The sequence below is a fragment of the Ambystoma mexicanum genome, chromosome 14 (genome assembly GCF_040938575.1).
Source record: "Ambystoma mexicanum isolate Mex_15411 chromosome 14, UKY_AmexF1_1, whole genome shotgun sequence".
Taxonomy (NCBI): domain Eukaryota; kingdom Metazoa; phylum Chordata; class Amphibia; order Caudata; family Ambystomatidae; genus Ambystoma; species Ambystoma mexicanum.
Window position 1 is genome coordinate 309,836,655 of NC_090940.1, and position 24,711 is coordinate 309,861,365.

Below are 24,711 nucleotides of genomic sequence, written 5' to 3' on the forward strand. Positions count from 1 at the left end.
CCCTCTCCACGTGGCCTTCCCCTCCTCCCATACAATGTCCCTTGCAATCTCCCCAGTATGGTTCATTTTGAAGTATTCCCTTATCCCCTCCATCAACTCGGTGTGAAATATGGGGTCCTTCCAGAGTGATTTGTTACACCTCCACTTCGTCCTCTTGGGTGTCAGTCCCTACCACTGGTGTTCAACCGTGACCATATCGTGGTCTGATCACGTGATCGGGGTAATCTCTGAGTCTTTCGCCTATCCCTACCATTCCTTTGATATGTACATGTAGTCTATTTGGGTATATGTGCTGTGCGGGGGTGAAAAAAAAGTGTATCCCATCTCACGGGGGTGGAAGTGTCTCCATATGTCTCTCAACCCGTATCCCACTAGTGCTTCCTGCAGTTCGCAATGTCCCGGCCCGGGCATGTCCTGTAATGTCTGCCTATCTAGTTCCTTATCAGCCCATATATTAAAGTCCTCCTCCCACAGTGATGAGGTGGCCTGCGCTCTCAACCAGTATCTTTGCTAGCAAATTCTTAAAAATCTGAACTGGTCCTGGTTTGGGGCATAGACCATTGCAAACGAGAACCGCACTCCCCTTATGCTTCCCAAGACCACCAAGGTCCGGCCCTCAACATCCGACCAGACCTTACTGATTTCCATTCTTAGCGCTTTTCTCACCAAGATCCCCACTCCCACCTTCCTCAGCGGGCCCAATCCCCAATATTGGCTGCCTATCTACACACTCGGGATCCTCCTCTCCTCCCCCTTGGAGAACCTAGACTCCTGCAGGAACAAGATGTCCAGTCCCGATCACCGGAACTCCCTTGCTACACGCGACCTTTTCGTGGGCGAGTTAAGCCCTTTGACATTGAGGGTGCCCACTTTCAACATGTCCCCAGAGGGGACCACTTGAGCTATAGCCATCAAGATATCTCTATTAGGAGTCTCAATTGTCATCACTCACAAGAGGAGCGGACGACAGAATAAACCATGTTGTGAAGTTCGGATCATGGAGTAGGACCTGTACCAATGATCCCCCCTTCCCACCTTTCCTTCCCCCTCCCCCATACCCCCCCAGGCATCCGGTCCCTCCCGGAAATAGGTGCCAGGTTACAACCAAACCACAAAGACTCCCAGTTCCCCAGGCCCAGTCTTGCCAAACCACTTACCCAGTCTCCCCCCGATCATCCATCAAAACCAACCTTATTCTCCCCCATTTAGAAGACCCCCTTGACTTAACAGTTATAAGAAAACAGCTCTCAATATAATGAACAAAATCTCAATTCCAGGGTCCCCCCCCCCCCCAAGACCTCCTCCGAATGTTAACAGCCGCACCTCAAATTGCTCACTAGGTGTAGGTCAACATAGGGTTTGGGCTCAGCCCCTGGCGGGGTGCCCAGCTTCCTGCATTTCCGGGAGCCCAGAATACGTCTCCTTCAAAGACCTTTCACCTGCCAGCGGTCCCCATCATTGTGTTCTCTTGAAGTGTGCAGTTTCTACTCCGAGCCTGTGAGCTCTCTAGTGGTCTTGTGTAGATCTTCCGCCGTGGAGAGCCGATACTTGTGGCACTCAATTTAAAAGAAAAGGGCGAATGGGAACACCCACCTGTATCGCACACACCCTTCTCGTTGAGCCACTTGGTGAGGGGCGAACAGAGATGTCTCCTCGTGAGGGAGAGCGAGGAGAGATCTTGAAAAACTAATCCTCGCAGAACCATATAGAACTGATCCCTTTGATCTCGCCCTTTCAAGGATCTTCAGCCTGTCGCCATAATTGTGGAATCGGGCCAGGACCGATCTGGGACCCCCAGTTGTTCCTCCTGCCGTATGAATCCTTTCGATCTTAGCTTCATCCACCGAGTCATTGTCAAAAAAGAGTTTCATGATCTCATACAGGGTTCTCCTCAGGTCTGCATTGGACTCCCCCTCTCAGGAATCCCAAAAATGTAGGGGTTGGTTCACCTCTCTCGATTTTCCAGGTCATCCATTTTTAGCAGTATCTCCTCCCTCCTCTCAACCTCCAAAAGGCGAACGTCCATCTGGGTCTCCAGAGTGTCGATGGAGGACTGGTTATGTTCCACCTCCTCGAGCCGTTGTTCCATCCATCCTTTGGAGTAATCTTGTCTACTCTGCCACCAACGTCCGCTTTCATATTCCTTATCTCCTCCAGAAGAGCTGCCACATCCTTTGTTGTCACTGCTGATTCCTCATTGCCCTGCGGCATGGTCCCAGTTTTTCCCGGACCTTCCGATTCCGTCCTTGATATATATTTGAAAGTCTCTAGTTTGGCCCTTGGGTCCATAGACTGCCTCCCCACCCCGCCCAACCCTCCAAGGATCGCCGGAGTCTCCTGGCCGAACCACTATCCTCTCCTGTGCACTTGTGAAGTAAGGCACTCCGGACGTCATCTGTTCACGGGAGGCCTGCCCAGAGAGCAACTCGGGGATGCCCTGAGGGTGCACCAACTTGGAAGTCCAGCTTTGGCCTTTCAGTGGAGCAGTGCCCTCAGTTCAGCCCAGCCCTTGTTGTTAGGCCACTCATCCCTGCAGGAACACCCTGCCATCTAATATTCTGTTTGTCGTCCAGCGTTGGCCTTTCAGTGGAGCAGTGCCCTCAGTCCAGCCCAGCCCTTGTCGTTGTCGTTAGGCCACTCATCCCTGCGGGACAGCCCCCGCCGACTAATATCCCATTCGCCGTCCACCTCTCTACGGGCACCCCTGTCTGGATCTCAAGTGCAGGAGGCGGGCACATGCCCCAGTCAAGGGGGCCCACACCTCCCTCTACTTCGGCCGTTGTCCTGCCCTTCCAGGTGTCACATAGGTGTCCAGGTTATCTCTGCAGGCTCTCCGTTAGCCCCACCAGTACTGCTCCTGAGGCAGCGGGGCCCTGACGGGGCTTCCAAGGCTTCCAAGGACAGACTTTGTATTGGGGGGCGACCTCCTGGTCAGCTTTCCCCGCTCATGTGGATTCACAATGTTTTTATGAAGAGATTCGGGGGAGGGCGGCCCCCCTCAGGGCCATATGGCTGAAGCCCAACTGTGCTGTTGGTGCTGACCTCCTCTACAATGAGTCGCGTGGGTCTTCGTGTGTCTAACCCAGTGTTTAACACCGGATCATCAGGAGGAGTCCATGGTACGCCACCCCTCCCCGCCCCGTAGCCGTGGCAGGAGTTCTCGGGCCCAGCATCGCCTCACCGTTCTAGGAGCAATTTCCTCTCGAGTCACAGTCAGTCCGTGGGTGTGCCTGGCAATCTCAGGCACCAGCAGACCGTCAGAGTAGAGCTGGCCGTGAGTGGGGAGCGGCCCCTGCCTTCCCTGTGCCTGGTTGCCCAGCTGGGAAGTAGGGGGACCACATCGCCTCCCTCCGCGCCCCTGCGAGAGTTCTTGGGAACCCGGCCTGATGGAGTGGCATAAGGCCCCACTAGCTCTCTGTGATGTTGCCTGAGTCTAAAGGGCCTTGGAAAGCCTCCACAAGATAAGCCAGCTGATATGTCCCTTTCCGCGCTTACACGTTCCAAATTCCACTGCCTTACTGAGGAACAAAGATGGGGGAAATGCGTCCCGTTTCCTTAATTATCTTGTGCGTTCCAGAGTGCTGTTGCTTCGGAACACCTCCTATGGGAGCCTTTCATCATTCGGTCCCTTGTCCCTTTAACAGCCATGACCGGGAGAGTCTTCGCGGGAGTCTTTCCTGTCAGGCTCGTAAGGAATACCACATCTCACCCTGCTACGCGGACGTGTGTATGGCGTCCCGCCTGCTTCTACTCCCCCTCCCCTCCATCACCACAGGCAGCAATCCAGGGACTCCTGCTCACTGCCGGGTCTGTGGGCACGCTTCCCTCAGCAGCTCCTCGACTCCTCACAGCCGAAGTCGTCGATGTGGGGGTGGGCAGGACGGGCCGCGGCCGGCCGGTGTCCCTACATGTGCAGTCCCTCACCAGGCTTCAAAATCCACATGTGGGTGAGAGCGGTGCAACATTCAGGGCTCCTCTAACTCTGCGGTGCCATTCTGTTGGTTCCCCTGACCGGCTTCTTTCGCTCTTCGAACAGCGTGAGGAGGGGGTCTTCACCTCTCATAGAGTCCCAATACAGGGCACAGAGGTGGGCGGAAAAAAAAGCGGGGGCCGACATGACCTCGGGCCCGAGTCAGGAGAGCGCACTAATGTGGACTGTACATCCGCGTGACCCCTGGTGGCCCCAGCTGTGTCCATTTTAAACTTCCCGACACCGCTCAATAGCTTCCAAATACTAGAGCGCTGCATCAGATTGCCGTCTCTGGCTTTCTTCATTACTCCATCCCTCTTTCTCATCTCGGTACTTACAAAGAATGGGTATTGAAAGATTCTGTCAGCACACTTGGTAAACTGTTGAAGGGAATTACTACAATATGCCATCATAGCATGAGGAATGGAGGGAGTATCCCTAAAAGGGAAAGGGGATACCATGTCTAATCTGATGATGCCTGTCCTCACCCTTGAGGGTCACCTCCCCTCATGTGATCCTCCCTTCAGCGCTACAGTCAGGATCAGTTAGCAGCTGCCATCCCCAGGCCACATGAAGAGAGGCTACCCCAGGAAAGGAGTGATGATGTCAGATTCATCACCCCCTTCAACAGCATCTTAAGGCAGTCAGAGAAAAGCAGCTGGATAGCTACTTCAATTCCCCTTAAACCATTATCTGTGCATGTGAAATAGAGAGGAGTATCAGTAACAAGTTGATTCTTATAGCGATCACCAATAGAGGAAAACATTTGGTCTTGGCAGAGGTGTGCCATTTTGAGATCAGGCAAAAAGAAAAAGAAAATGGTTTGTGCAGATCTTTGGCCCCCACAAGTACATGGACTATGCAGAATTACTGGTGCCAGTCGTTACTGAAAATGAATCTGGACTTAGAGACCTGCCTGTAATAATTACTCAGTGTTTTTCAGGGGAAGGTGGTTGGGTTAGAGGGTCCTAGGCTGAAATCCGTTGGTAACCACAAGACGATGCCCTCCACGTTAAATAGGGGAGATTGTGAATTAGATCACCTGAATTCAGGAAAGAATTGGAATAACAATGTAAAAAAAACATACTATTTTCAGCTTCTCATTCAGTTGACTAGGCACGGTATTTTGTCTATTTAAAAACTGAAATCAAATGTATTTTCTCATGCCTAGAAAGTGTTCATTTGAATGCTGGAACATTGCTTACTGGTCCAGCAGTGCAGACCTGTAAGCAGGCTTACTGGTCCAGCAGTGCTGGACCAGTAAGCAGGCCAACCAGCTTACTGGTCCAGCAGTGCATTGAAGAGAGGTTGTCTATACAATCATGTATTCACGTATCCCTGAACAGGTTGACAGGTGCCGTACAGTTTACCATTTGTATTAATTCTTCTTGGATTATGTCTGAGAATTTGTGACTACCTTGAGGGTTACTTATTTTTGTCAGAGCAGTGTTTTTTATCCACTGTCCTCAATTTACCTCACTTACAGAGTGGCACTAGGGCTTCTTTCAGACTTTCTATGACTCTCCAATCAGCCAATCAGTATGTAGACAAAACAATGCTCTCAGATTTAATTAAATTATGCAACAAGAGATTATTAAGTTTGTGAATTACAGAATGCAAACCGTAGATACAATTATTGTTTACAGTGTTTTGGACTGTATAGCTCAGACACGAAGGGAATGGATTTGTTGAACTTCAAGGCTTGACAATTTAAGCTTTTCCCAAACAGTGATACAATTCTGTGTCACCTGTGGCGGTCTCATGGTTCAAAGGGAACTTTGCTTGCTTGCGGTGGTCCGCTTTGCATTCGACTGCATTATTGATATAGATGGTATGAGACGCAAGCAGCATGTTGCAGAGCTTAAATGCTGCCAACCACTACACTGCTTACTAGATGGACAAGTCTGGAGCGTGATCTAAATTTCAGACCTCACAAAGACCTCTAGCTGTGGGATTTGAGGATTCATTTCTCATTAAACCTTATGTATGGACGTTTTATCGGCTGCTGAAAAATACATCATGTTGTTGTGGAGAGAGGATTGTGAACCTTTGCAAACAATGTCTGAGGAATTATTGAGAGGGCAGGTGCTGACATGGCACAACGCATTTTCCCAGTTTGTTTGTGTTTGCAGAATTTGCTCTTTCCTTCCTGCCACATTAAATGATGAATCTACTTGTGTCTGTTCTGATCATTCTTCATCATTGTTGGACTTAGAAATAGCTGCAGTGTAGGAGAAAGTACTTGGCATCATAACTTGGCCTAGAAACACTTGTGTACATGCGCGTTATAAATGACTTATATCATATTCAGTTGCATACTTCAATACACAGGGACATTGTTAATTCAGAATATATATTTCTAACATCCAAAACCTTGGCAAACACACTTTTCAGATTGTCATCTTATGTGTACTATGCACCACACACTGACATTGGTGCAACACTTTAAAGCAACCCGCTTGTTTCCTTAAGACAGCTCAATGGTTAATTTGTTAAGAATTGCTTCACGTCTAGTTGTTTCCATCCTTCTTAATTACACGTTTCTCTGTTCTCAGACTCAGTCACTCTAAGGCCACAGTAGATTTGAAACTCTCAACCACAGTCGATTCCTCATTTAATGCAAGGATCTAAATATGAACTACAGGTCAAAGGTTCGAATCCCAGCAGAACCTTCTCAATCTTTTGCCCTTCAAATGATGATGGTGCAATATTGAGTAAGCACTAGACACGGAATTTTAAATAATTGGTTTTAATATTACACAAAACTCAAATGCACTTGGTTTTTCAATATCAGTAACTTTAAGGCTGTGGCCGTAAACATACTTCAAACCTGGGATCTTAAACCCTATGCATAGACCTGAACAGACGGATATCTTCCAGCCATCTAAAGACGTTAACAGGAGTATTGTATTGTATAGCATGTTATCAAAGCCGGAAGAAATTATATTGTGCAGTCATGCTGTAGAAATGATCACTTTTACTACTGCTCTCATTTGTGCTCTTGCTTCTTTGAAGCTTTGTGTCATCAGTCAATCAATTTACCGGAAACTCATCTCTATATGAATGAGAAGAAAACAAATGGATACCCAAAATAAATTCCCCCATTCCAACAAAAAGGACGCTGCAACTGTACCTGGGTCTTCCCCAACAACGGCCTCCAGATAACGGATCTTTTCCACAGCTTGTGAAGATGCAATGCTGTAATGGAGAGGATTCGTGGAGATGCAGTGAACCAGTTGAGTTGTTTCGACGTCCTGAGCTGGCGCATCTTTATTTTTGTTGTCCGTGATGAACATGCATCCAGGGGAATGTGTAAAAGCCAGCTGAGAACCTAGGAAATAGAGGACACACATATGGAAAATGCTTCTGGAAAGACTAGTGTGACAAAGCCCCTGCCTAGCTTTGTGGGCATGTTGTAGGGTAACCAAATGGGCAGGATGCACAGAGAAAAAACAACTCCTGTAAAATGACTTTCACCTTGCTTACCCACAAGGGAAAAGCAATGCAGAACAGAGGCACACAGTACATATCCCAGGGGCAAGGCACGAGGAGCCTGGCGCAGTGCTGAAGGGAAAAGCTTATTTGTGGAAAAACATAAGTGCCACAGCCTCGAAACTTTGTACCACACCTTTGCCAGGCCAAGGTGGTAGATCACCAACCGTGGCTGCTCCCCACAGTATCAACGTATTACTGGTTGCAGCTGACCTCACACTGGGGGTGATGGATGCAGACGCGTTTACAGGGGCAGGCGAGGCAGGCGACTGTCCAGGGAGCACACTTAAATAAACAGAGGAGTCCTTGGGGGCCGGGTGGTTCGGGGGGGCAGGAAGTGGCATTTTTATTCTGAAGGCCAGCACAAAGCATCAGTTAGCACCAAACCTACATATTCTTCCAAGACAATTAACTTGCCACACAGAAAAAGTTTTAAACTATGTTATTTTCAGGTCTTTTTATTTGACGAACCAAACGTTCTTTTCTGTATATTACTTTTTAGTTATTCTAGTGGCTGCTTTGGGACATGGACTAAATACATTCGCTCAGCATCAAAGCACTTTTCATTTTCTTAACAAGCCAACCACTGCCTATTGCACACCAGATGGTACCTCAATGTGTCTTGGCAGCTTGATTAGGAAAGCAGGGTTCATTGTGTGTCACCATGCAGACAGTAGTCCATGGCAAATCAATGTTGTGATATTTGTGCAGCAAAGATTTGTGCACTGCACAAGTCACCACTCTGCTGGTTGATGGCGTCTATGTGGTGCTACTCTATATAACAGCACATATGCCTTTTTTTGGATGATGTGTTCCTTGCAAAACAAAAGAGGTGATGGCTGGAAGGTTTGTAATTAATCCTAACCTCTGGCATTGTTTTAGGCAACCCTCCAGACCATTGTTCTTCGTCTGCCAAGCCATTACAAAAGGGGAAAGACCATAAGCAAATCAGGCTTGGTCCCACCACAAAAGGGGCAGTCCAGCCCGAACTGCTTGGCCATAGCCCTTCTGCACAAGGCCACAAGCATCCCCAAACATGTTTCAGCCTTGTTGGGCCTAAGTGAGTAGTAACTTGGGTCTCTAAGTCCAGCAGGCACGGTACGCACGTCTGGGCATACCAGTCACACTTGGAGTGACTTATGCAAAACAAAAGAGGTGATGGCTGGAAGGTTTGGAATGAATCATAACCTCTGGCATTGCAATAGCACACTGGAAAGTTGTGTGCATGTTGCTCTGACGAGTATGCAAACTGGGTCCACACTTAAACACATAAAGTAATCAATGAAGTTGCCTCAAGTTGTTCATCCACTAGACAAAAACACTCTTTCTACACTGCTACACCATGATTTCCACTAGCTCCAGGTCAGCACTAATAAGAGATGCTAATCCCAGCTCTGTTAGATAAAGCGTGGACCTGTTCTTTTTGCACATATAACCCATGAGGCCTGCATAATGGTGAAGAGGTAATGGCTGAGGAACTGTGCACGCTTTACCATGCATCTATCCTTTCTGTGCATTGTTTACGTGTCTCTTGTAGGGTATCCTTTCCTGCCTATAGATATGATTCCTTAAATATGCTTCTGTATTGAGAGCTGAGCATGCTCACACTGAGACCTAGCCCCTCCTCATCTAAACTTCTTCAGAATCAAGAAGCAAAGAGCACTTGTACCCCATTTCAGTGGCAGATGTTGCAGCCATTTTATACTTGCATTCAAAAAACTTAAGCGATACGAATGAGTATGTACGGTTCATGGTTACAAACATTTTAATGTTAAAGTGTCTGTTGTGAACAGTGATGTGTGCACCACGCCATGCGTCTGTTATGTATTTAGAGATTCATAGATACAACCCTTTTAAGATTTGTTTATCAAATATAGAGATCTATGATCACTGTTATATTCCCGAAATGCCCTTGTGATTTAATGCAAAGCAGACAGGAACACTCATTGGTGCTATTTGTCACCGTCCCCACTCTCACAGAGGTATTTTCAAAAAGTACAAGAGTTGTGTACCAGACTGCCCATCTAGGAATAATAACTTTCTATCAGAACATAATTCATATGGCTAGTCTAGTATTGCTCCTTGAGAAATACAAGTGAGGTGGTACGAACAGAGCACCTGCAACAAAGAGCAAGTGGTCAGTGGGCCCACAGACCCCGGCAGGCTAGTTACACCACAGTTGCCAGTACGGACAGCTTGAAACTGCATTCAGGCAAGTTGTTCCCTAAGAGCAGGTGACAGAAGAACAATTTACTTGGGCAGCAACAGCTGTATTTTCACATTAGATTTCTTCTGTAAAGTACTTGAATTACTATGTAAGGAAACCATCTTCAATTGTATAGCAATGATGTATTGATATTGAGAAGGGGTTGTGTCCAGCGACACAGAAGTGTAGTTTGGGAGTGCCTGTGTGCCAGTCAGTGGGGCAGGTCGCATTCTAGTGTTTCGACCTGGTCACCAAGTTGGCTAGAAACTGCCCTGTATGGATGAACTACCTGTGTCAGATGTCTGATTTGCAAATACCAATCAACATAACCTATAATAACCAGGCATACTAATCGTGCCTTGAAATTAGTCGACATTCTGCTTCTTTAAACACATCACTCTGTTCTCATTTTCCTCTGACTCCATAGTTGACTAGTGGAACATGCGGACGATCTATCAGTATATCTTTTGAGGAACTAATTGGGTTGGGGTTATCCTATGCTGGACCTCAGCGCCCTTAGCTATATTTCGGATTTAGTTTTTCAGGGTCGCATGGGAAAGTAGCAACGGAGTACTTGGTTCCTCAACTTCGTTTATGAAAATGAAACTTATTGGGTTGCTACATAGACTTAGTCCCATGCGCTCACATATTACCGAAAAGGATGACAAATAACCCCCTTTTTAGTGTCCAGAAAAAACTCCACTTATTGTGGTTTATTTCAAGGTTTTCTTGTGCCCTATGCGATTACACGTGTTTCGATGACTTGCTCATCTTTTTCAAATCAGGGCTAATTGTGCTGTTCGCTACTAGTATTCTTTATGTCTTTCAAATAATTTCACGGGTTAAATCCCAGGTCCATCTTAACACTATTCGTCCCGTGCTAAACCGTCCTACCGATCTAGCCACAGAAAGTGAAATGACTGAGAATTGTAAAGTCAAGTAAAACTGCATAGAAAATATTTACTCAACTGAAGAACACAGCTGCCAAGCTTTTCTCATATAGGTTGCCACTCAGCACAGACACTCCTCTTGGGTGTGGACTTTTCTCTAGCTTTGCCCCTGTGGTGGTTCTGCTGCTAGCTGATCACTGTTCAGTTGTCCTCTCTGTGTCGAATGCCCCTCTGCCCTGCTTAAGGCACTAGAAAATGTACAGCACCAATCCCGGTCACATTCTCACATGTGCTTACGACTCAATCGGCAGCCTGGCACTTGCTTTCATATCAGCGCACCCCGTGCTGGCTTGGGGCATAACAGAAGAGAAAGGAGCGTTGCCCAGCTATCAAGACATTCAATGTTCTTGCTGAGAGCGCTCTCCAGCAGAAACATAGGAGAGACAAGGCAATGCATGTCACGGGCCACCAATATCACTGACACACATATGCATCTGCGTGGCCGCCTATCCGATGAACTAGTTACTTGCCCTGGTAGCATTGTGTCCTGGCTGCTACTTAGTCCACATCCCGAAGACCCCCACCTTGCTGCAGGTTATTACAGTAGTTGAGCGATGCCAATGTCATACAGGCTGACTGAAGCAGTGTGCAAGCATGAAAAGATTCCAGCCCTTTCACCTTTCAGCGCATCCTTCTCCATGGAAATTGATAACTAGCACAGCAGGCGCAGCGTGGCATGTTAGGTCCAGGTACAAAAATGAGCTGTTTAGGATGCAAATACATGCTTAGAGTTGTTGCTTATTATTTGACTTGGATTGACTCGCAGTTAAATGAATATCGTTACCAAAACACTGCATTATAATCAAACTGAAACCCAGACAATAAGTACCGGTGTTCAGAAATAAGTGGCAGGGCCCAGTCCTGGCAAACACCCCTAAAAATCACACACACTGCTGGAGGAAGAAGGGAACATCTAAAATGGCAGATCAGCCTATTGAAGGACAAGCCTCAAAGTCCCAGAGCACACCCGGGTGAGCCAATTAAGCTCAGCCAATCAGAGACCCATACCGCTTCATATCAACATGTGTAGACCCTCACAAGAAGTCTAACCCCAGGGAGTGGGTGACAGGGCTATGAAAGCCCAGGATCAGACAGAGTGGGTGTTTGGAATGGAAGCTAGCTGCAGGTGTTTGAAGTGAATTGGAGAGCGAGGAAGGAGTTTGGAGACAGTGGAGGGTGGAGAGGATTGGAGAGGAGAGAACAAGGTACATCAAAAGGAGGATATGGAAAGTGGTAGAAAGCAACAGGAGGTGTTTGGTTCAAGAGAGGGTATGGGTTGCAAACATCACGAGATGGAGGTTGGAGAAGAACACCAGCAGGCTAGTCCGCCTTGAGACAGCGAAATCAGAAAGGAACAAGAGAGCACATTTTGTTAGGAATGTTTCCACAAAGAATTGTCGTGCTCCTGTTCCCACTACACTAAGAAGCCATCCCATGAGGGACTCCACCATCAGGGTTCGCCTGCCCCACCACACATACTTGATAAAGGATGCCCAAATTGCCAGACAGGGGCAAAGAGTACAGGAAAGGGCTGCCGACTTCGCTGTTGGGGTCTCACATGGCACCTCTTTCAAAGATGGCATCTCTCTGGCTGGAGCTAAGCACGGGACACAGGTGTGACGTGGAAGTAGAGGATTACTACTTTTGGGCCGGCTGACATAACAGTGCAGATGCTCAACAAAGAATCTTTGCAACGCAGAAAACAACTGAAATCCACAGTGCCAGAAATCAAGTATTTCCTAGCAACGTGGACAGTCAGGAAGATTTACGATTTGGGATTACAAAAGTCACATCACATACCGCCAAGAGAAAGGGATGGTGGGGTTCATGCATAGAAAGGTGATTGGCCCCAGTCTTGCCTCTGCTGTTGAAACACATTTCAAACAATCCCTCAGCTATATATCGGGTGAACCCTCCATCACCATTGTTTTCCGTATTCAATAGAACCACTCAATAAAGTGTTAGCATTCCCTTGTGTTTTATACTCCTGTCTACAGCTTGGTGCTGTGATTGGACGAAAATATCGGATATAAAAGACTGAATGCACAAATAGTTTGCATTTGGTCCAGTATAAAATACGTAAAACCAAAATACTGAACTAGGGAAGCGCGGGTTGCGAGGATGTCCCCTGCTCCCCTAGTTCGGTATTACTGTCTGCGGGAGTTGCAGGGGTGTCCCCCACATACATGTGTTGCATGGGACCACAACAACCCCCCCCCCCCAACATTTCGAATTACAAAATGCGGACCAGTGGTGTCCGTGATTTTGTAATTCAATCTTTTCGTTTCCGTTTTTATAACGTACATCCCTTGGTGCCACCTATCTGAACCTCCTTCTAACCAACACTTACAAAGTCACAAACCACAGTAACGACCAAGCACCACTTCAAAGCCATCTACTCAGGCAGACATACCTTAACTTGTAATTACACCTAGGGTTGATCCAGAGGCTTCCCTTGGTAGTCTGACACTTTTTCACCATGCAGTGGCCGAGTTCTCAGTCTAGAAGTCTGGAGGACCCCATAACAGGTGCCTGCACATATGGCCCAAGGCACAGGTTAAGGTTGAGATCCAGGCGTTGAGGGATGAAACCCATGATGGGAAGAAGAAGAACGAGCACTTGACGTGGCATCAAGGAGGCCAGGACTCTTGGGAGGGGGGGGGGGGGTGATGGAACCCTCTCATTTCTACTTGTGGAAATAGGGGAAGGAAAGGTACAGTTGGCTCTGTCTCAGCATGAAGAAGGTTGACTAATGCCTATAACTCGTGGTGCAGATGCAGCAATGGCTAAAGAAACTATAAGCTCCAGGGGAGGTGGTCGTACCCCATTGGCAACCAAAGTAAACCAGAAAGACGCCCAAGAGTAACTGCACGACTCAGGGACAGCAAAGCACCCGAAGGTTGTAAACATTTTAAGGCAAATGGCCACTATATGAACTGTTGAGAAGAGACCATGCAAACCCTTTTTTAATTTAGTGTTTTGTTCCAGAAGTGAATGTGTGTGCATGCTGACAAAAAAAAGATCAGAAGCTCCTGTATAAGTCCCTGGAGATTTGGTTTGGTTTTCCTCTCGACATTTGCCCAACCTTTTTGTGCCTGGAAAATGTGCATCTCACTTTTTTGGACCCTTCAAAAAAAAGAACAATGTATCAATATTATGGTTTACAAACTCATACTTCCAGCTTCTTGGCACCAGACACAGCCTGTATTCCAGGTTTCCTTGTTAAAATCCTATGTACTTCGGAGCACAGGACCGCCTATCCAACACAACTTACCTACCCATCTTTATGTACAACCTGAAGAGTTCAAGTGAGTGAGATTTGTGATTCTCGATACTATATGGGTACCCTGCAGTATCGTGTAGACTGAAAAGGCTACCAGCCTAGCGAACATTATTGCAAATCTAATCATCTCATACATGCCTCATGCCTTCTCAAAAGATTCTGTGATTGACATCCCTGGAAATTGGGTGGAATGAGATATGGACAGGGGCATAATGTCAGACCTTACTGTATGCTGTGGGAGCATTGGCGGAGGGTCCCCGTATCGGTCTACTGTCACCATAGGACCCGGCCAAGGAACCGCCAGTGGCGGTCTAGGCTTCCTCCAAGATGGCATCAGGGGAATGGATGTAATGTTCCGGATGACGTCATTTCGAATGGCCACCGGCGTATCCAATCATAAGGACGGCTCCATGCTCAGGTAAGGTGCGTTGCAACTCTATGTTGCTGCTATGCTCCTGGTACTCCCAGTTCCTTATGTTTCCTTGTCCCTGGTCTTCCCTCTGTAGGTGGATACCTTCTGAATTTTCTGCTATTCCAGTTTTCGTGTATTCTACCCAGTCCTGGATCTCAACCTGCTATCTGCCGCCGTGCTATTTGCTGCCTTCCTCCTGGTCAGTGACCTGTTGCCTCCAGGTCTTCTGCCCAGCAGCTCCTTGTTTTTCAATCATTTGGAGTCCAAGCTCTGTCAAGGTTTTCTCCATGTTCTGGGAGTTTTCTCCTTTGGGGGTCTGACCGTCCTTGAAGCCACTGACAGACATTAGCACGACCATAGTGTCAGTCATGGCTGCATGGGTGGATCGGCCCTTTCTCTTTGCTTCAAAAAAATGCTCCTCCATGCAGGTAAGGCGTATTGCTGCGTGATAGCCACATAACTATTGATCTTCCCTTTATGTTAACAAATACATTTGGCCACATGGAATAATTGGCCCAACCTCAAAGTCAACAGGGCAATCATAAGGTTTTTATCAAATACATCAGCATTATTCGATATTCAGTAGGAAATCCAGATGCAACGGCTTCTATGTCCTGTTAAATAGCAGGTAGATCTGGACCAGGAGTGTATACAAGATGAACGCCTAGTGAGCAGTATTCCCAACATTAAATGGACTCGAAAGATGTTCCTGACGTCCCAACTAATAGTGGGGTAGTTTTTCCAAAGCCATGGTGTGCCTAGGATCACACCAGAATGGGAGGCAGCAATGAGATCAAAGATAATGGTTTCCTTATGGCCATGGGGCCCTGTCATTCCAAGAGGTGTGCTTTGACTTTGGGAAGGACTCAAAGTCTTAGCTTCTCCATCCAATGCCTGTACATGTTCAGGTATGGATTTATTTACAGCAGGGAAACATTTTTGGTGCACAAACGCAAGATCCATATAATTGCCAGTGGCCCCAGAGTCAATCATAACCAAGGCAAGCAATAACTCTTGGCTCCCTACTTCAAAGGATACCTGGAACGTTAGATGCAATGGGGATTTTGAGAGGGTACACACTGGTCTATTTCTGGTACTGTTCATTCATGTGGTTTTGTCTATGGATGGGCCCTGAAGTTACCCGTTGGTTTTGTGGGGTTTATTGGGCCATAGTATAACATAATGTCCTACTTTTCCGCAGTAGATACATAGATTTTAATCCAGTCTACAGTCTCTTTCCTCCATAGTCAAGGGGTGCTGTATACCTCCTACTTGCATGGATTCTGGGAAGGGCATGGGTGGGGACTCTGGTTGCCCTTTGCCTATGATACACATTTCCCCTCTGCACTCGGCCATGCGTGAATCTAATTGCAGGACCAAATCCAATAGATCTTTATAGGAGGAGGGCATGGATGGAGCAACTGCTACAAATCCTTTATGGCACCATTGAGACCCCTATAGAAAATCACTGCCTTTTTGCTGTTAGGCCAGGCAGTTTCTTTGGCTAACTGGTTGAAAAGAGCAACGTACTCTAGTACCCCCTTTTTGCTCTGCCGTAAATCAAGTAATTCTAGGTCATGGGCCTGTGCATTGCTACGACTGTGAAATACCTAGTTCATGGCATTCAGGAGTGAATCAAGGTTGTATAGAACAGGATCATTAGCCTTCAAAAAAGGATTAGCCCATGTGGTGGCCATACTTCCAAAATATAGCAGAACAAAGGCAACTTTACTGGTGGTGTCGGGAAATGTCAAAGGTCAGCACAGGAAGTGCAGCTTGAACTTATTAATGAAAGTTTGGTTTTGCGTAGGGTCCCCTTGGAAGCACCCGGGAGGAGGGAGGTGGTCAATGGGAACTGGGCAGGAAGAACAACAGGCACCGGTGGTGCAGGGTTGTAACTAGCGATGGCAAACACCCTTGGGGTGGCTGTCTAATTATCAAAATCTTTATCAGATGGGAAGGGGTATTGTGTACCCTGTATTGCATTGATTTATTGATTAGGAGCTGCACAGGCTGTATGAATATCAGTGTGCAAGGTCACAATGGTCTTTAGGACCAATGCCAGGGGATGATCATCAGATGCCACCATTCTGACAACTGAGTGGGGAATATATATGGGTGGGGCTTTTCAATCTGCCAGTCTCGACCCACACCGAAATTCAGTAGTATGCCCCAAATGGGGGATCTTCTGTCACGCAGCGCGCGCCACTCACCTGTTCTGGGGGTCGGGGTCCTCAGCTGCGGCGGTCTCCCTCCTGGATATTGTTTCCGCGTTGGCGCCTTTCTCTATGGCGTACCGCGGTCCGGGCTCCCGGCTCCCTGGGCGCGGCCATCTTGAATGTGCTGCGCATGCGCAGAACGTCAGTATCCGACGTTTCGCGCATGCGCAGTGACAGCTGCTTGCGTTCCAAGCCTCGCTTTGGTCCCAGGCTATAAATAGCCTTCGCAGACCCGGAAACAACGCGTCTCAACGCGGTTTGTTCCGTGTACACGCTCCAGGAGCCCTACTTTGCCTGAGTCTCTGTTCTGCTCCAGTCCTGTTCCTGTTTCTTCCTCGTGCTTAGCCCAGCGCTCCTTATCCTTTGCCTTGTTCCTTGTGCCCTGCCCTGCCTTGTTCCTTGCCCTTTTGGGTTCCAGTCTGGTACTTGGTCTTTGGGGTTAGGTAGGTCCCTGCCTGGGTTCCTCTCTAGTCCTCACCATTCCTTGGTTGGGAAGGGGTCCGGTCCTGGGGTCTTCGTTCTCTTCCCCTACTCTTTCTTTCCTCCTTGAAGGGTCTGCCACCCCATTTCCTTTTCTACTGGTCTTGTGCCCTGCCGGTATCCGTGCCATTACTACCACCGAGGAATTACCGAAGATCTGTCCCTCGAACTGCTGGTACCGAAGTGGACTTCACCTGGCCTTCTCTGTCAGTGTTTACACTGTCCTGACGTCACGCAAATGCAGAGAAGTGCTACCCGTGACGTTGGGAGCTGGTTCAGCTCAATCCTGTCCTTTATTGTCAGGAGGGTGTTGGGTCAGTTCCCCGCGTTGCTCTTTCATCTTTGCGAAGATTCATCGACAGACTGGCAGCCTCATCTCCTCGCTCCCCAGGAAGAAAAGGTATCTCGTGACGCCTCTTATAACAGATTGAGACGCCTTTCCCCCAGCTCCGACATGGCAGACATGCAAGAACTACGTGAGGAATTACGAGCCATGCGTCTCGAGATGACCACCCTTCGCCAGGAGAATGACACTCTTCGGCAAGCAATGGGTCGAGGATTGAATGTTGCTCCACAACCTGAGAATTCTATGGCCCACACAACTCCTATGAAGTTCGATGGTGATCCACGTCGAGTGGCGGAGTTTTGTACCCATTGCCGGATTCATTTTCAGTTCCAATCAAGCCATTTCAATCAAGACAAGGCCAAGATAGGGTACATCCTAGGTAACTTGACCGGCAACGCTCTAGCTTGGGCTGCTCCCCTGGTTTCCACCGATAGTCCCTTGTTGAGTGATTTTGCTGCTTTTGAAAAGGCCTTTCTGGATATCTTCAAACCACCAAACCTGGCTGCCGTGGCCCAGAACCAGCTGATGGAAATCAAACAGGGATCTGGTGACATCATTAACTACATTAGTCGGTTTCGGCAGCTTGCTACTGATTCCCAATGGCCCGAAATCACTCAGAAGACTTTGTTCCGTCGTGGGTTACGAGACGAATACAAGGATGAATTGCTGCATATTCCTGAACCAGAAACCCTACCCGCATTGTTGGATCAGGTCCTCCGTATCGACCACAGACTGGCTGAAAGGAGAAGTGAACGTCGTTGAACGGAAAGATACCATCCGGGTCTCTCAGTACACCCTTCAGGATCTACAACCCCAACTGAAGAGGGTCCTGAACCCATGCAACTGGGAGCTATTCGCGGACCATTACCTGAGGCTGAGAAGAAGAGAAGATGTCAACAAAACCTATGTCTGTATTGTGGAGGAACTGGACATTATCTAGGTACCTGTCCTCTACGTCCCTTGAAGAAGTCGGAAAACTAACGGGCCCGCTGTGTGGTGAGAAGGCAGCGGTGGGCCGTTTTCCTGATTCAGACCTTCCTCCCATGCACTCGGTGCCCTTGTTGGTCTTGGAAGTCGGTATTGCATGGCAAGGGAAATGCATTACGACCAGGGCTCTTCTGGACTGTGGAGCATCAGGCAATTACATTGATGCCTCGTTTGCGGTTTCCAATGGGATCCACCTGTATCGCAAGGAACATCCAGCAGTGGTTGAGGTAATCGATGGTACACCATTGTCTTCGGGTCCTGTGTGCCAACATTCCGGTCAGTTATGGCTATCAGTGGAAGAACATCTTGAACGGATTTCGTTGGATGTGATCAAGTCTCCCTCCTTCCCTGTAGTGCTCGGCTTGCCTTGGCTGCTTTACCACAATCCACAGGTCAATTGGACTTCCCGAACCCTGGTCTTTTCTTCTGCACGTTGTTCTCAGGAATGTCGTTTTCGTGATACCCTTCCGGCGAAATCTGGTTTGGGGCTACCCACTCCTGGAAACACCTCTGTCCGCCTATGTGTTACTCAGTCCATACCTCAGGAATATGCTGAATTTCTCAAAGTATTCTCCAAACCAGAAGACATTCCATTGCCTCCTCACAGACAGTTCGATTGCTCCATTGATATTCTGCCTGATGCAGTCATTCCTCATGGCAAGATTTATTCTTTGACGCAATTAGAAAAGGGTGTCCTGCAGGAGTACATCGAGGATTGCCTTGATAAGGGCTACATTGTACCATCAAAATCCCCCGCGTGTTTTCCGCTTTTCTTCGTCAAAAAGAAAGAGGGTACTTTGCGCCTGTGTATTGATTATCGCCAGTTGAATGAAATCACGTGCAAGGACCGATACCCCCTGCCACTCATCCGGGACATCATTGAATCCTTGAAATCTGCTCAGATCTTCACCAAGTTGGATTTAAGAGGAGCCTACCACTTAGTGTGGATTAAAGATGGTGATGAGTGGAAGACGGCCTTCAAAACACCTTTTGGGCATTACGAGTATAGGGTAATGCCGTTTGGACTCTGCAATGCCCCGGCCGTCTTCCAACGGTTCATGGATGTTGTCTTTTCAGATCTTGTCGGAGTGTCAGTATGGGTATATCTGGACGACATCTTGATTTTTTCTTCTACTCGCATGGCTCATGTTGAACATGTTCAGGAAGTCCTCCGTAGATTATCTGCCAATCATTTGTATGCCAAAGCTGAGAAATGCCAGTTTCATCTGGAAAGTGTGGAATTCCTAGGCTATGTAATCAGCAGCACAGGAGTTCGGATGGACCCCACGAAACTGCAAGCCATACAGGAATGGAAACAGCCCCATGATGTTAAGTCACTGCAACGGTTCTTGGGCTTCGCTAATTTTTACCGGCGTTTCATTCCTCAATTTTCTCACTTAACTGCCATGTTGACTCGTCTGACCAGCAACAAGATTCCTTTCTTTTGGGATTCTCAGGCCGAAGTGGCATTTCAGGAATTAAAAGAAGCCTTTATGTCAGCTCCTATTTTGAATCATCCGGATGACAAAAAACCATTCTTAGTTGAAACGGATGCCTCGGTCTATGCAGTTTGTGCAGTCCTGTTGCAGCATGATCCAGTTACGGAAACAGAACATCCTGTGGCCTACTATTCGCGGAAGCTGTCACCCAGCGAAAGAAACTACGCTGTGATCGAGAAGGAACTTTTGGCCATAAAAGCAGCCTTCGAAGAGTGGCGACATCACTTGCTGGGTGGTAAATATCCAGTGGAAGTACGCACAGACCACCGTAACCTTCAATTTTTACGTTCCTTGCAATGCAGAACCTCACGGCATGCACGTTGGGCCTTTTTCTTTTCTCAGTTCGATTTCGTGGTGACTTACATACCTTGCTCTCAGAACATAAAGGCTGATGCCCTGTCCCGATCCTTGGAGGACGACATAGACAGAGCCAAGACCAAGGAACCCTTGATTGCTTCAAAGCATTTTCTATCGATGTTGACTCCTCAGCTTCAGCAACTCTTAGATGCGACTCGGGCGGATCCCTCCAGATCCCTGGTATTGCGACATTATGACATCTGTGAACGCAACGGATTGCTTTTCTTCAAGGATCGCCTGTACGTCCCCACTTTGAATCTGCGAAGGACTGTCCTACAGAATTGTCACGATTCCGTTGTCTGTGGTCATCGTGGGGTCAATACCACCCAAGAATTGGTTGCACGACAATTCTGGTGGTTAGGATGGGCCAAACAAGTCAAGCAATATGTGGATTCTTGCCCTGTTTGTGCTCAGGTGAAGGTTCCACGCAAGAAACCCCTTGGTCTACTGCGACCTACGTCTACGCCACCGTACCCATGGCATACTATTGCCACGGACTTCATTGTTGAATTACCGCCCTCTGGTGGGAATACGTGTATCATGGTAGTGGTGGATTGTTTTTCCAAGTTGGCTCACTTCATACCTTTTCCGAAGCTGCCCACTGCCTCCCAGATGGCTCGACGTTTCTTACATGAGGTGTATCGCCTTCACGGTCTTCCTGAGAAGATTCTGTCGGATCGTGGTTCGCAGTTTATTTCTTCTTTCTGGGATCAACTGTGTCGTCATTTGGACATTCAGCGCGCTCTGAGTTCCAGTTACCATCCCCAAACCAATGGGCAAACCGAGCGTACTAATCAATCCCTTGAACAGTACCTGCGATGTTACGCCAATGCCACTCAGGACAACTGGTCAGATTGGTTAGACACCGCGGAGGTGGCTTACAACAATGCTGTTCATTCTGCTACCGGACTCAGTCCCTTCGTTTGTTCTGTTGGTCTGCACCCCAAGCTGCTGCCTCTTCGTCCGATGCCTCCTAGTGCCGTTCCGTCGGCTGATGCCATGGTGGCTCTCATCCGTTATCAACATCGCCTGGCGGCCAGTACCTTGGCAGTGGCACAAGCACGTATGAAGGTTCAGGCCGATAAACGGCGGAGTCCTGAGCCCGACCTTCGGGTTGGCAATATGGTTTGGCTATCTTCCAAGAATATGCCTGTTCGCAATTTGCCCGTGAAGTTGGCTCCCCCGCTTTTTTGGGCCCTTTCGCGTCCTTCAACGCATTTCCCCTGTTGCCTTTCGTTTGTCTTTGCCTCACTCTTGGCGGATACATCCTGTTTTTCATATCTCTCTTTTGAAACCCTGTGTGCCCGATGTTCTTGGCCGTCCCTGTTCCCGTCCTGCCCCGGTGTTGGTTCAGGGGGTCCCTGAGTTTGAGGTAGAGATTTGTGATTCGCGGATTAGGCGTGGGGTGCTTCAGTATTTGGTCAGTTGGAAGGGCTATCCGACTTGTGACCGCACTTGGGAGCCTCGCTCCTTTGTGCATGCCCCGCGCTTAGTTCGGAACTTCTTCCGTCGCTATCCCTGGAAACCTGGTGTCCCGGGGTTGTCCGGGAGGGGGTATGGTGTCACGCAGCGCGCGCCACTCACCTGTTCTGGGGGTCGGGGTCCTCAGCTCCGGCGGTCTCCCTCCTGGAGATTATTTCCGCGTTGGCGCCTTTCTCTATGGCGTCCCGCGGTCCGGGCTCCCGGCTCCCTGGGCGCGGCCATCTTGAATGTGCTGCGCATGCACGGAACGTCAGTATCCGACGTTTCGCGCATGCGCAGTGACAGCGGCTTGCGTTCCAAGCCTCGCTTTGGTCCCAGGCTATAAATAGCCTTCGCAGACCCGGAAACAACGCGTCTCAACGCGGTTTGTTCCGTGTACACGCTCTAGGAGCCCTACTTTGCCTGAGTCTCTGTTCTGCTCCAGTCCTGTTCCTGTTTCTTCCTCGTGCTTAGCCCAGTGCTCCTTATCCTTTGCCTTGTTCCTTGTGCCCTGCCCTGCCTTGTTCCTTGCCCTTTTGGGTTCCAGTCTGGTACTTGGTCTTTGGGGTTAGGTAGGTCCCTGCCTGGGTTCCTCTCTAGTCCTCACCATTCCTTGGTTGGGAAGGGGTCCGGTCCTGGGGTCTTCGTTCTCTTCCCCTACTCTTTCTTTCCTCCTTGAAGGGTCTGCCACCCCATTTCCTTTTCTACTGGTCTTGTGCCCTGCCGGTATCCGTGCCATTACTACCACCGAGGAATTACCGAAGATCTGTCCCTCGAACTGCTGGTACCGAAGTGGACTTCACCTGGCCTTCTCTGTCAGTGTTTACACTGTCCTGACATCACGCAAATACAGACAAGTGCTACCCGTGACGTTGGGATCTGGTTCAGCTCAATCCTGTCCTTTATTGTCAGGAGGGTGTTTGGTCAGTTCCCCGTGTTGCTCTTTCATCTTTGCGAAGATTCATCGACAGACTGGCAGCCTCATCTCCTCGCTCCCCAGGAAGAAAAGGTAACCAGCGATCTCGTGACGCCTCTTATAACATCTTCCGCATAACCAAGCAACCCCAGGTACTTAAACCTCCCAAAGGTCCCTGAGTTGAATGAAAGATTGGGAGTTATGCAAACCAGGTTCTCTGCCATGTTCCAAAACAGGAAAGAAGGTTTAGGCTACAGGTGGACAATATCAGGAAATAAAAAACTGACTCACTTCCCCTCTGAACCAATCCACATACCGGATAGGAGTGACAAGCAAAGCTTTCCCAGCAAAAGGAAAGGAACAAGATGTTAAGACCTGGGGTAATGTTTATGACGGGAAGAGTACATGTAGAAGGAGGCACAGTTCATTGGTATGCGTTTTTGCCTCTAATTCCTCCAGGAAGTCAGGTGTATTACAGTTCTTCAAGTCCAAAACAATTTAAATAAACATAGCCAGGGGTCTACTACCATAGTGATCAGTTTGTCAGGGTACAAGGAGGTATCCGTAGATAGGTTGAGGACACAGAAAAACAAATACCCAGTGGGTTTTAGGTAGTTTGTTCAACAAAGCCAAGGGAAGATCCATACACAGTCCAAGGAGCACACCATGGTCTGGCTGTTGAACAGGAGTGAAACAATGAAATGCAAATGCCACACAACTGCCAAATCACGGTGAGAAGCAGGCAGCAGTGTGAAACAAATGTTTTCATGTTCGTAGTCAGGGAACTTGTGTGTCAGGGGCATGCTGCGAACATGCAGTCAGGTGATGCATGAAACATGCCAGTCTTGGAAATGAGTAGTCCCACCGTAGCAGTCCTGTATTTGCTACAGCAGTTATCCAGCATTTGTCATTGACAGTGCCATCAGTGTGGCTCTAGGGCTGTCAAGTTCTTATACCTTCTCAGCATGGCATGGATCGCGACACCCAATGGCAACCAAGACAAGCAGAAAGAAGCCCACAAGTAACCTGGAGGCAGAGTAGAACCCCAAACCTTGTGAAAATTTTAAGGGAAGACTGACCTAATTGGATCTGTTAAGAATGGACAATCCAATACTCCTTTTATTATTTTCAGTTTCCACACAGAAAGGAACCTTAATGTATTATTTATTTTATTAATTGTGCTATTTTTTTTATAACAAACCTTCCACAGGTAACAGATTACATTTATAAAAAATATATACAATATTTACATGTAGCTAATAATCCATGAAGTTTGTCTTCCTAATTATTGTTGATTCCAGAATTCATTAGTGTACAACAGCAAGGGATTATGTACATTTTAAAATATTGATGTCTTACATCATCCCTTTTTTATTTTAAGTGTTGACCCAGGAGGGGACCTTTATGTGTTTAATAAAATCCTTTTTAACTGAGAAATTGGGTTCATTATTGTTGTGGCCTCACTCAACTATATGACATCTGAAAGGTAGAACCCCCAAATATTCTGGGGAAGCAGCAGAGAAGAGTTACATGGAAGAACAAGTTACTTGCCCCTAGTAACGTTCTTTCGACTGGATGTTCCTCCCATGTATTCCTCATCTTTGATATACGTATATTGTAAGCATTGCTGCTTCGGAAAAAAATGTTCACACCAGAGGACGCTGTGCTCGATGTCGTTCGCGTTGATGTCCTTTGAGGGCTCTGTCGAGTGCCGACATCATCAGCAGTACAAATATCTTAAGCCGCGCCTGTTGGCTTCAGTTCTGTTTTTTTGTTCCAATCAATCAAGGAATTGACCAGGCGTACCCCAAGACCGGAAGCTCTCAGAAAGCGCAGAGTGTAAAACACGTAAATTGTACGGCGGGGTTGGCTGGAAGGGGCGATGAGGAATACGTGGAAGGAACATCCAGTCGAAAGAACATTACATGGGTAAGTAACTTGTTCTTCGAATGGATTGTGTCCCCACTCGTATTCTTCATCTTTGATAGACTCGCAAAGGCAGTGATAATTTGGAGGAGGGAGCACTAATTAATTAAGTCTTTTTGCTAAAAGACCTCCTTGAGATGAGGCCAAGTCTAAACAGAAATGCTTTACGAATGTGTGCATAGTCGAACAGGGGGCTGCTGCACAGAT

At 47.8% G+C, this 24,711-nt stretch overlaps 1 protein-coding gene across 5 annotated transcripts in view; it reads right to left on the minus strand.

The window, feature by feature from the left end:
* DGLUCY (D-glutamate cyclase) overlaps positions 1-24,711 on the minus strand; it is an 847,613-nt gene that overhangs the window by 331,807 nt on the left and 491,095 nt on the right. For all 5 annotated transcript variants that reach the window (XM_069637445.1, XM_069637447.1, XM_069637446.1 and 2 more), the window contains exon 7: positions 7,104-7,301. In XM_069637445.1, coding sequence (XP_069493546.1) covers positions 7,104-7,301 — 198 coding nt within the window. The remainder of the gene's footprint in view (positions 1-7,103; positions 7,302-24,711) is intronic.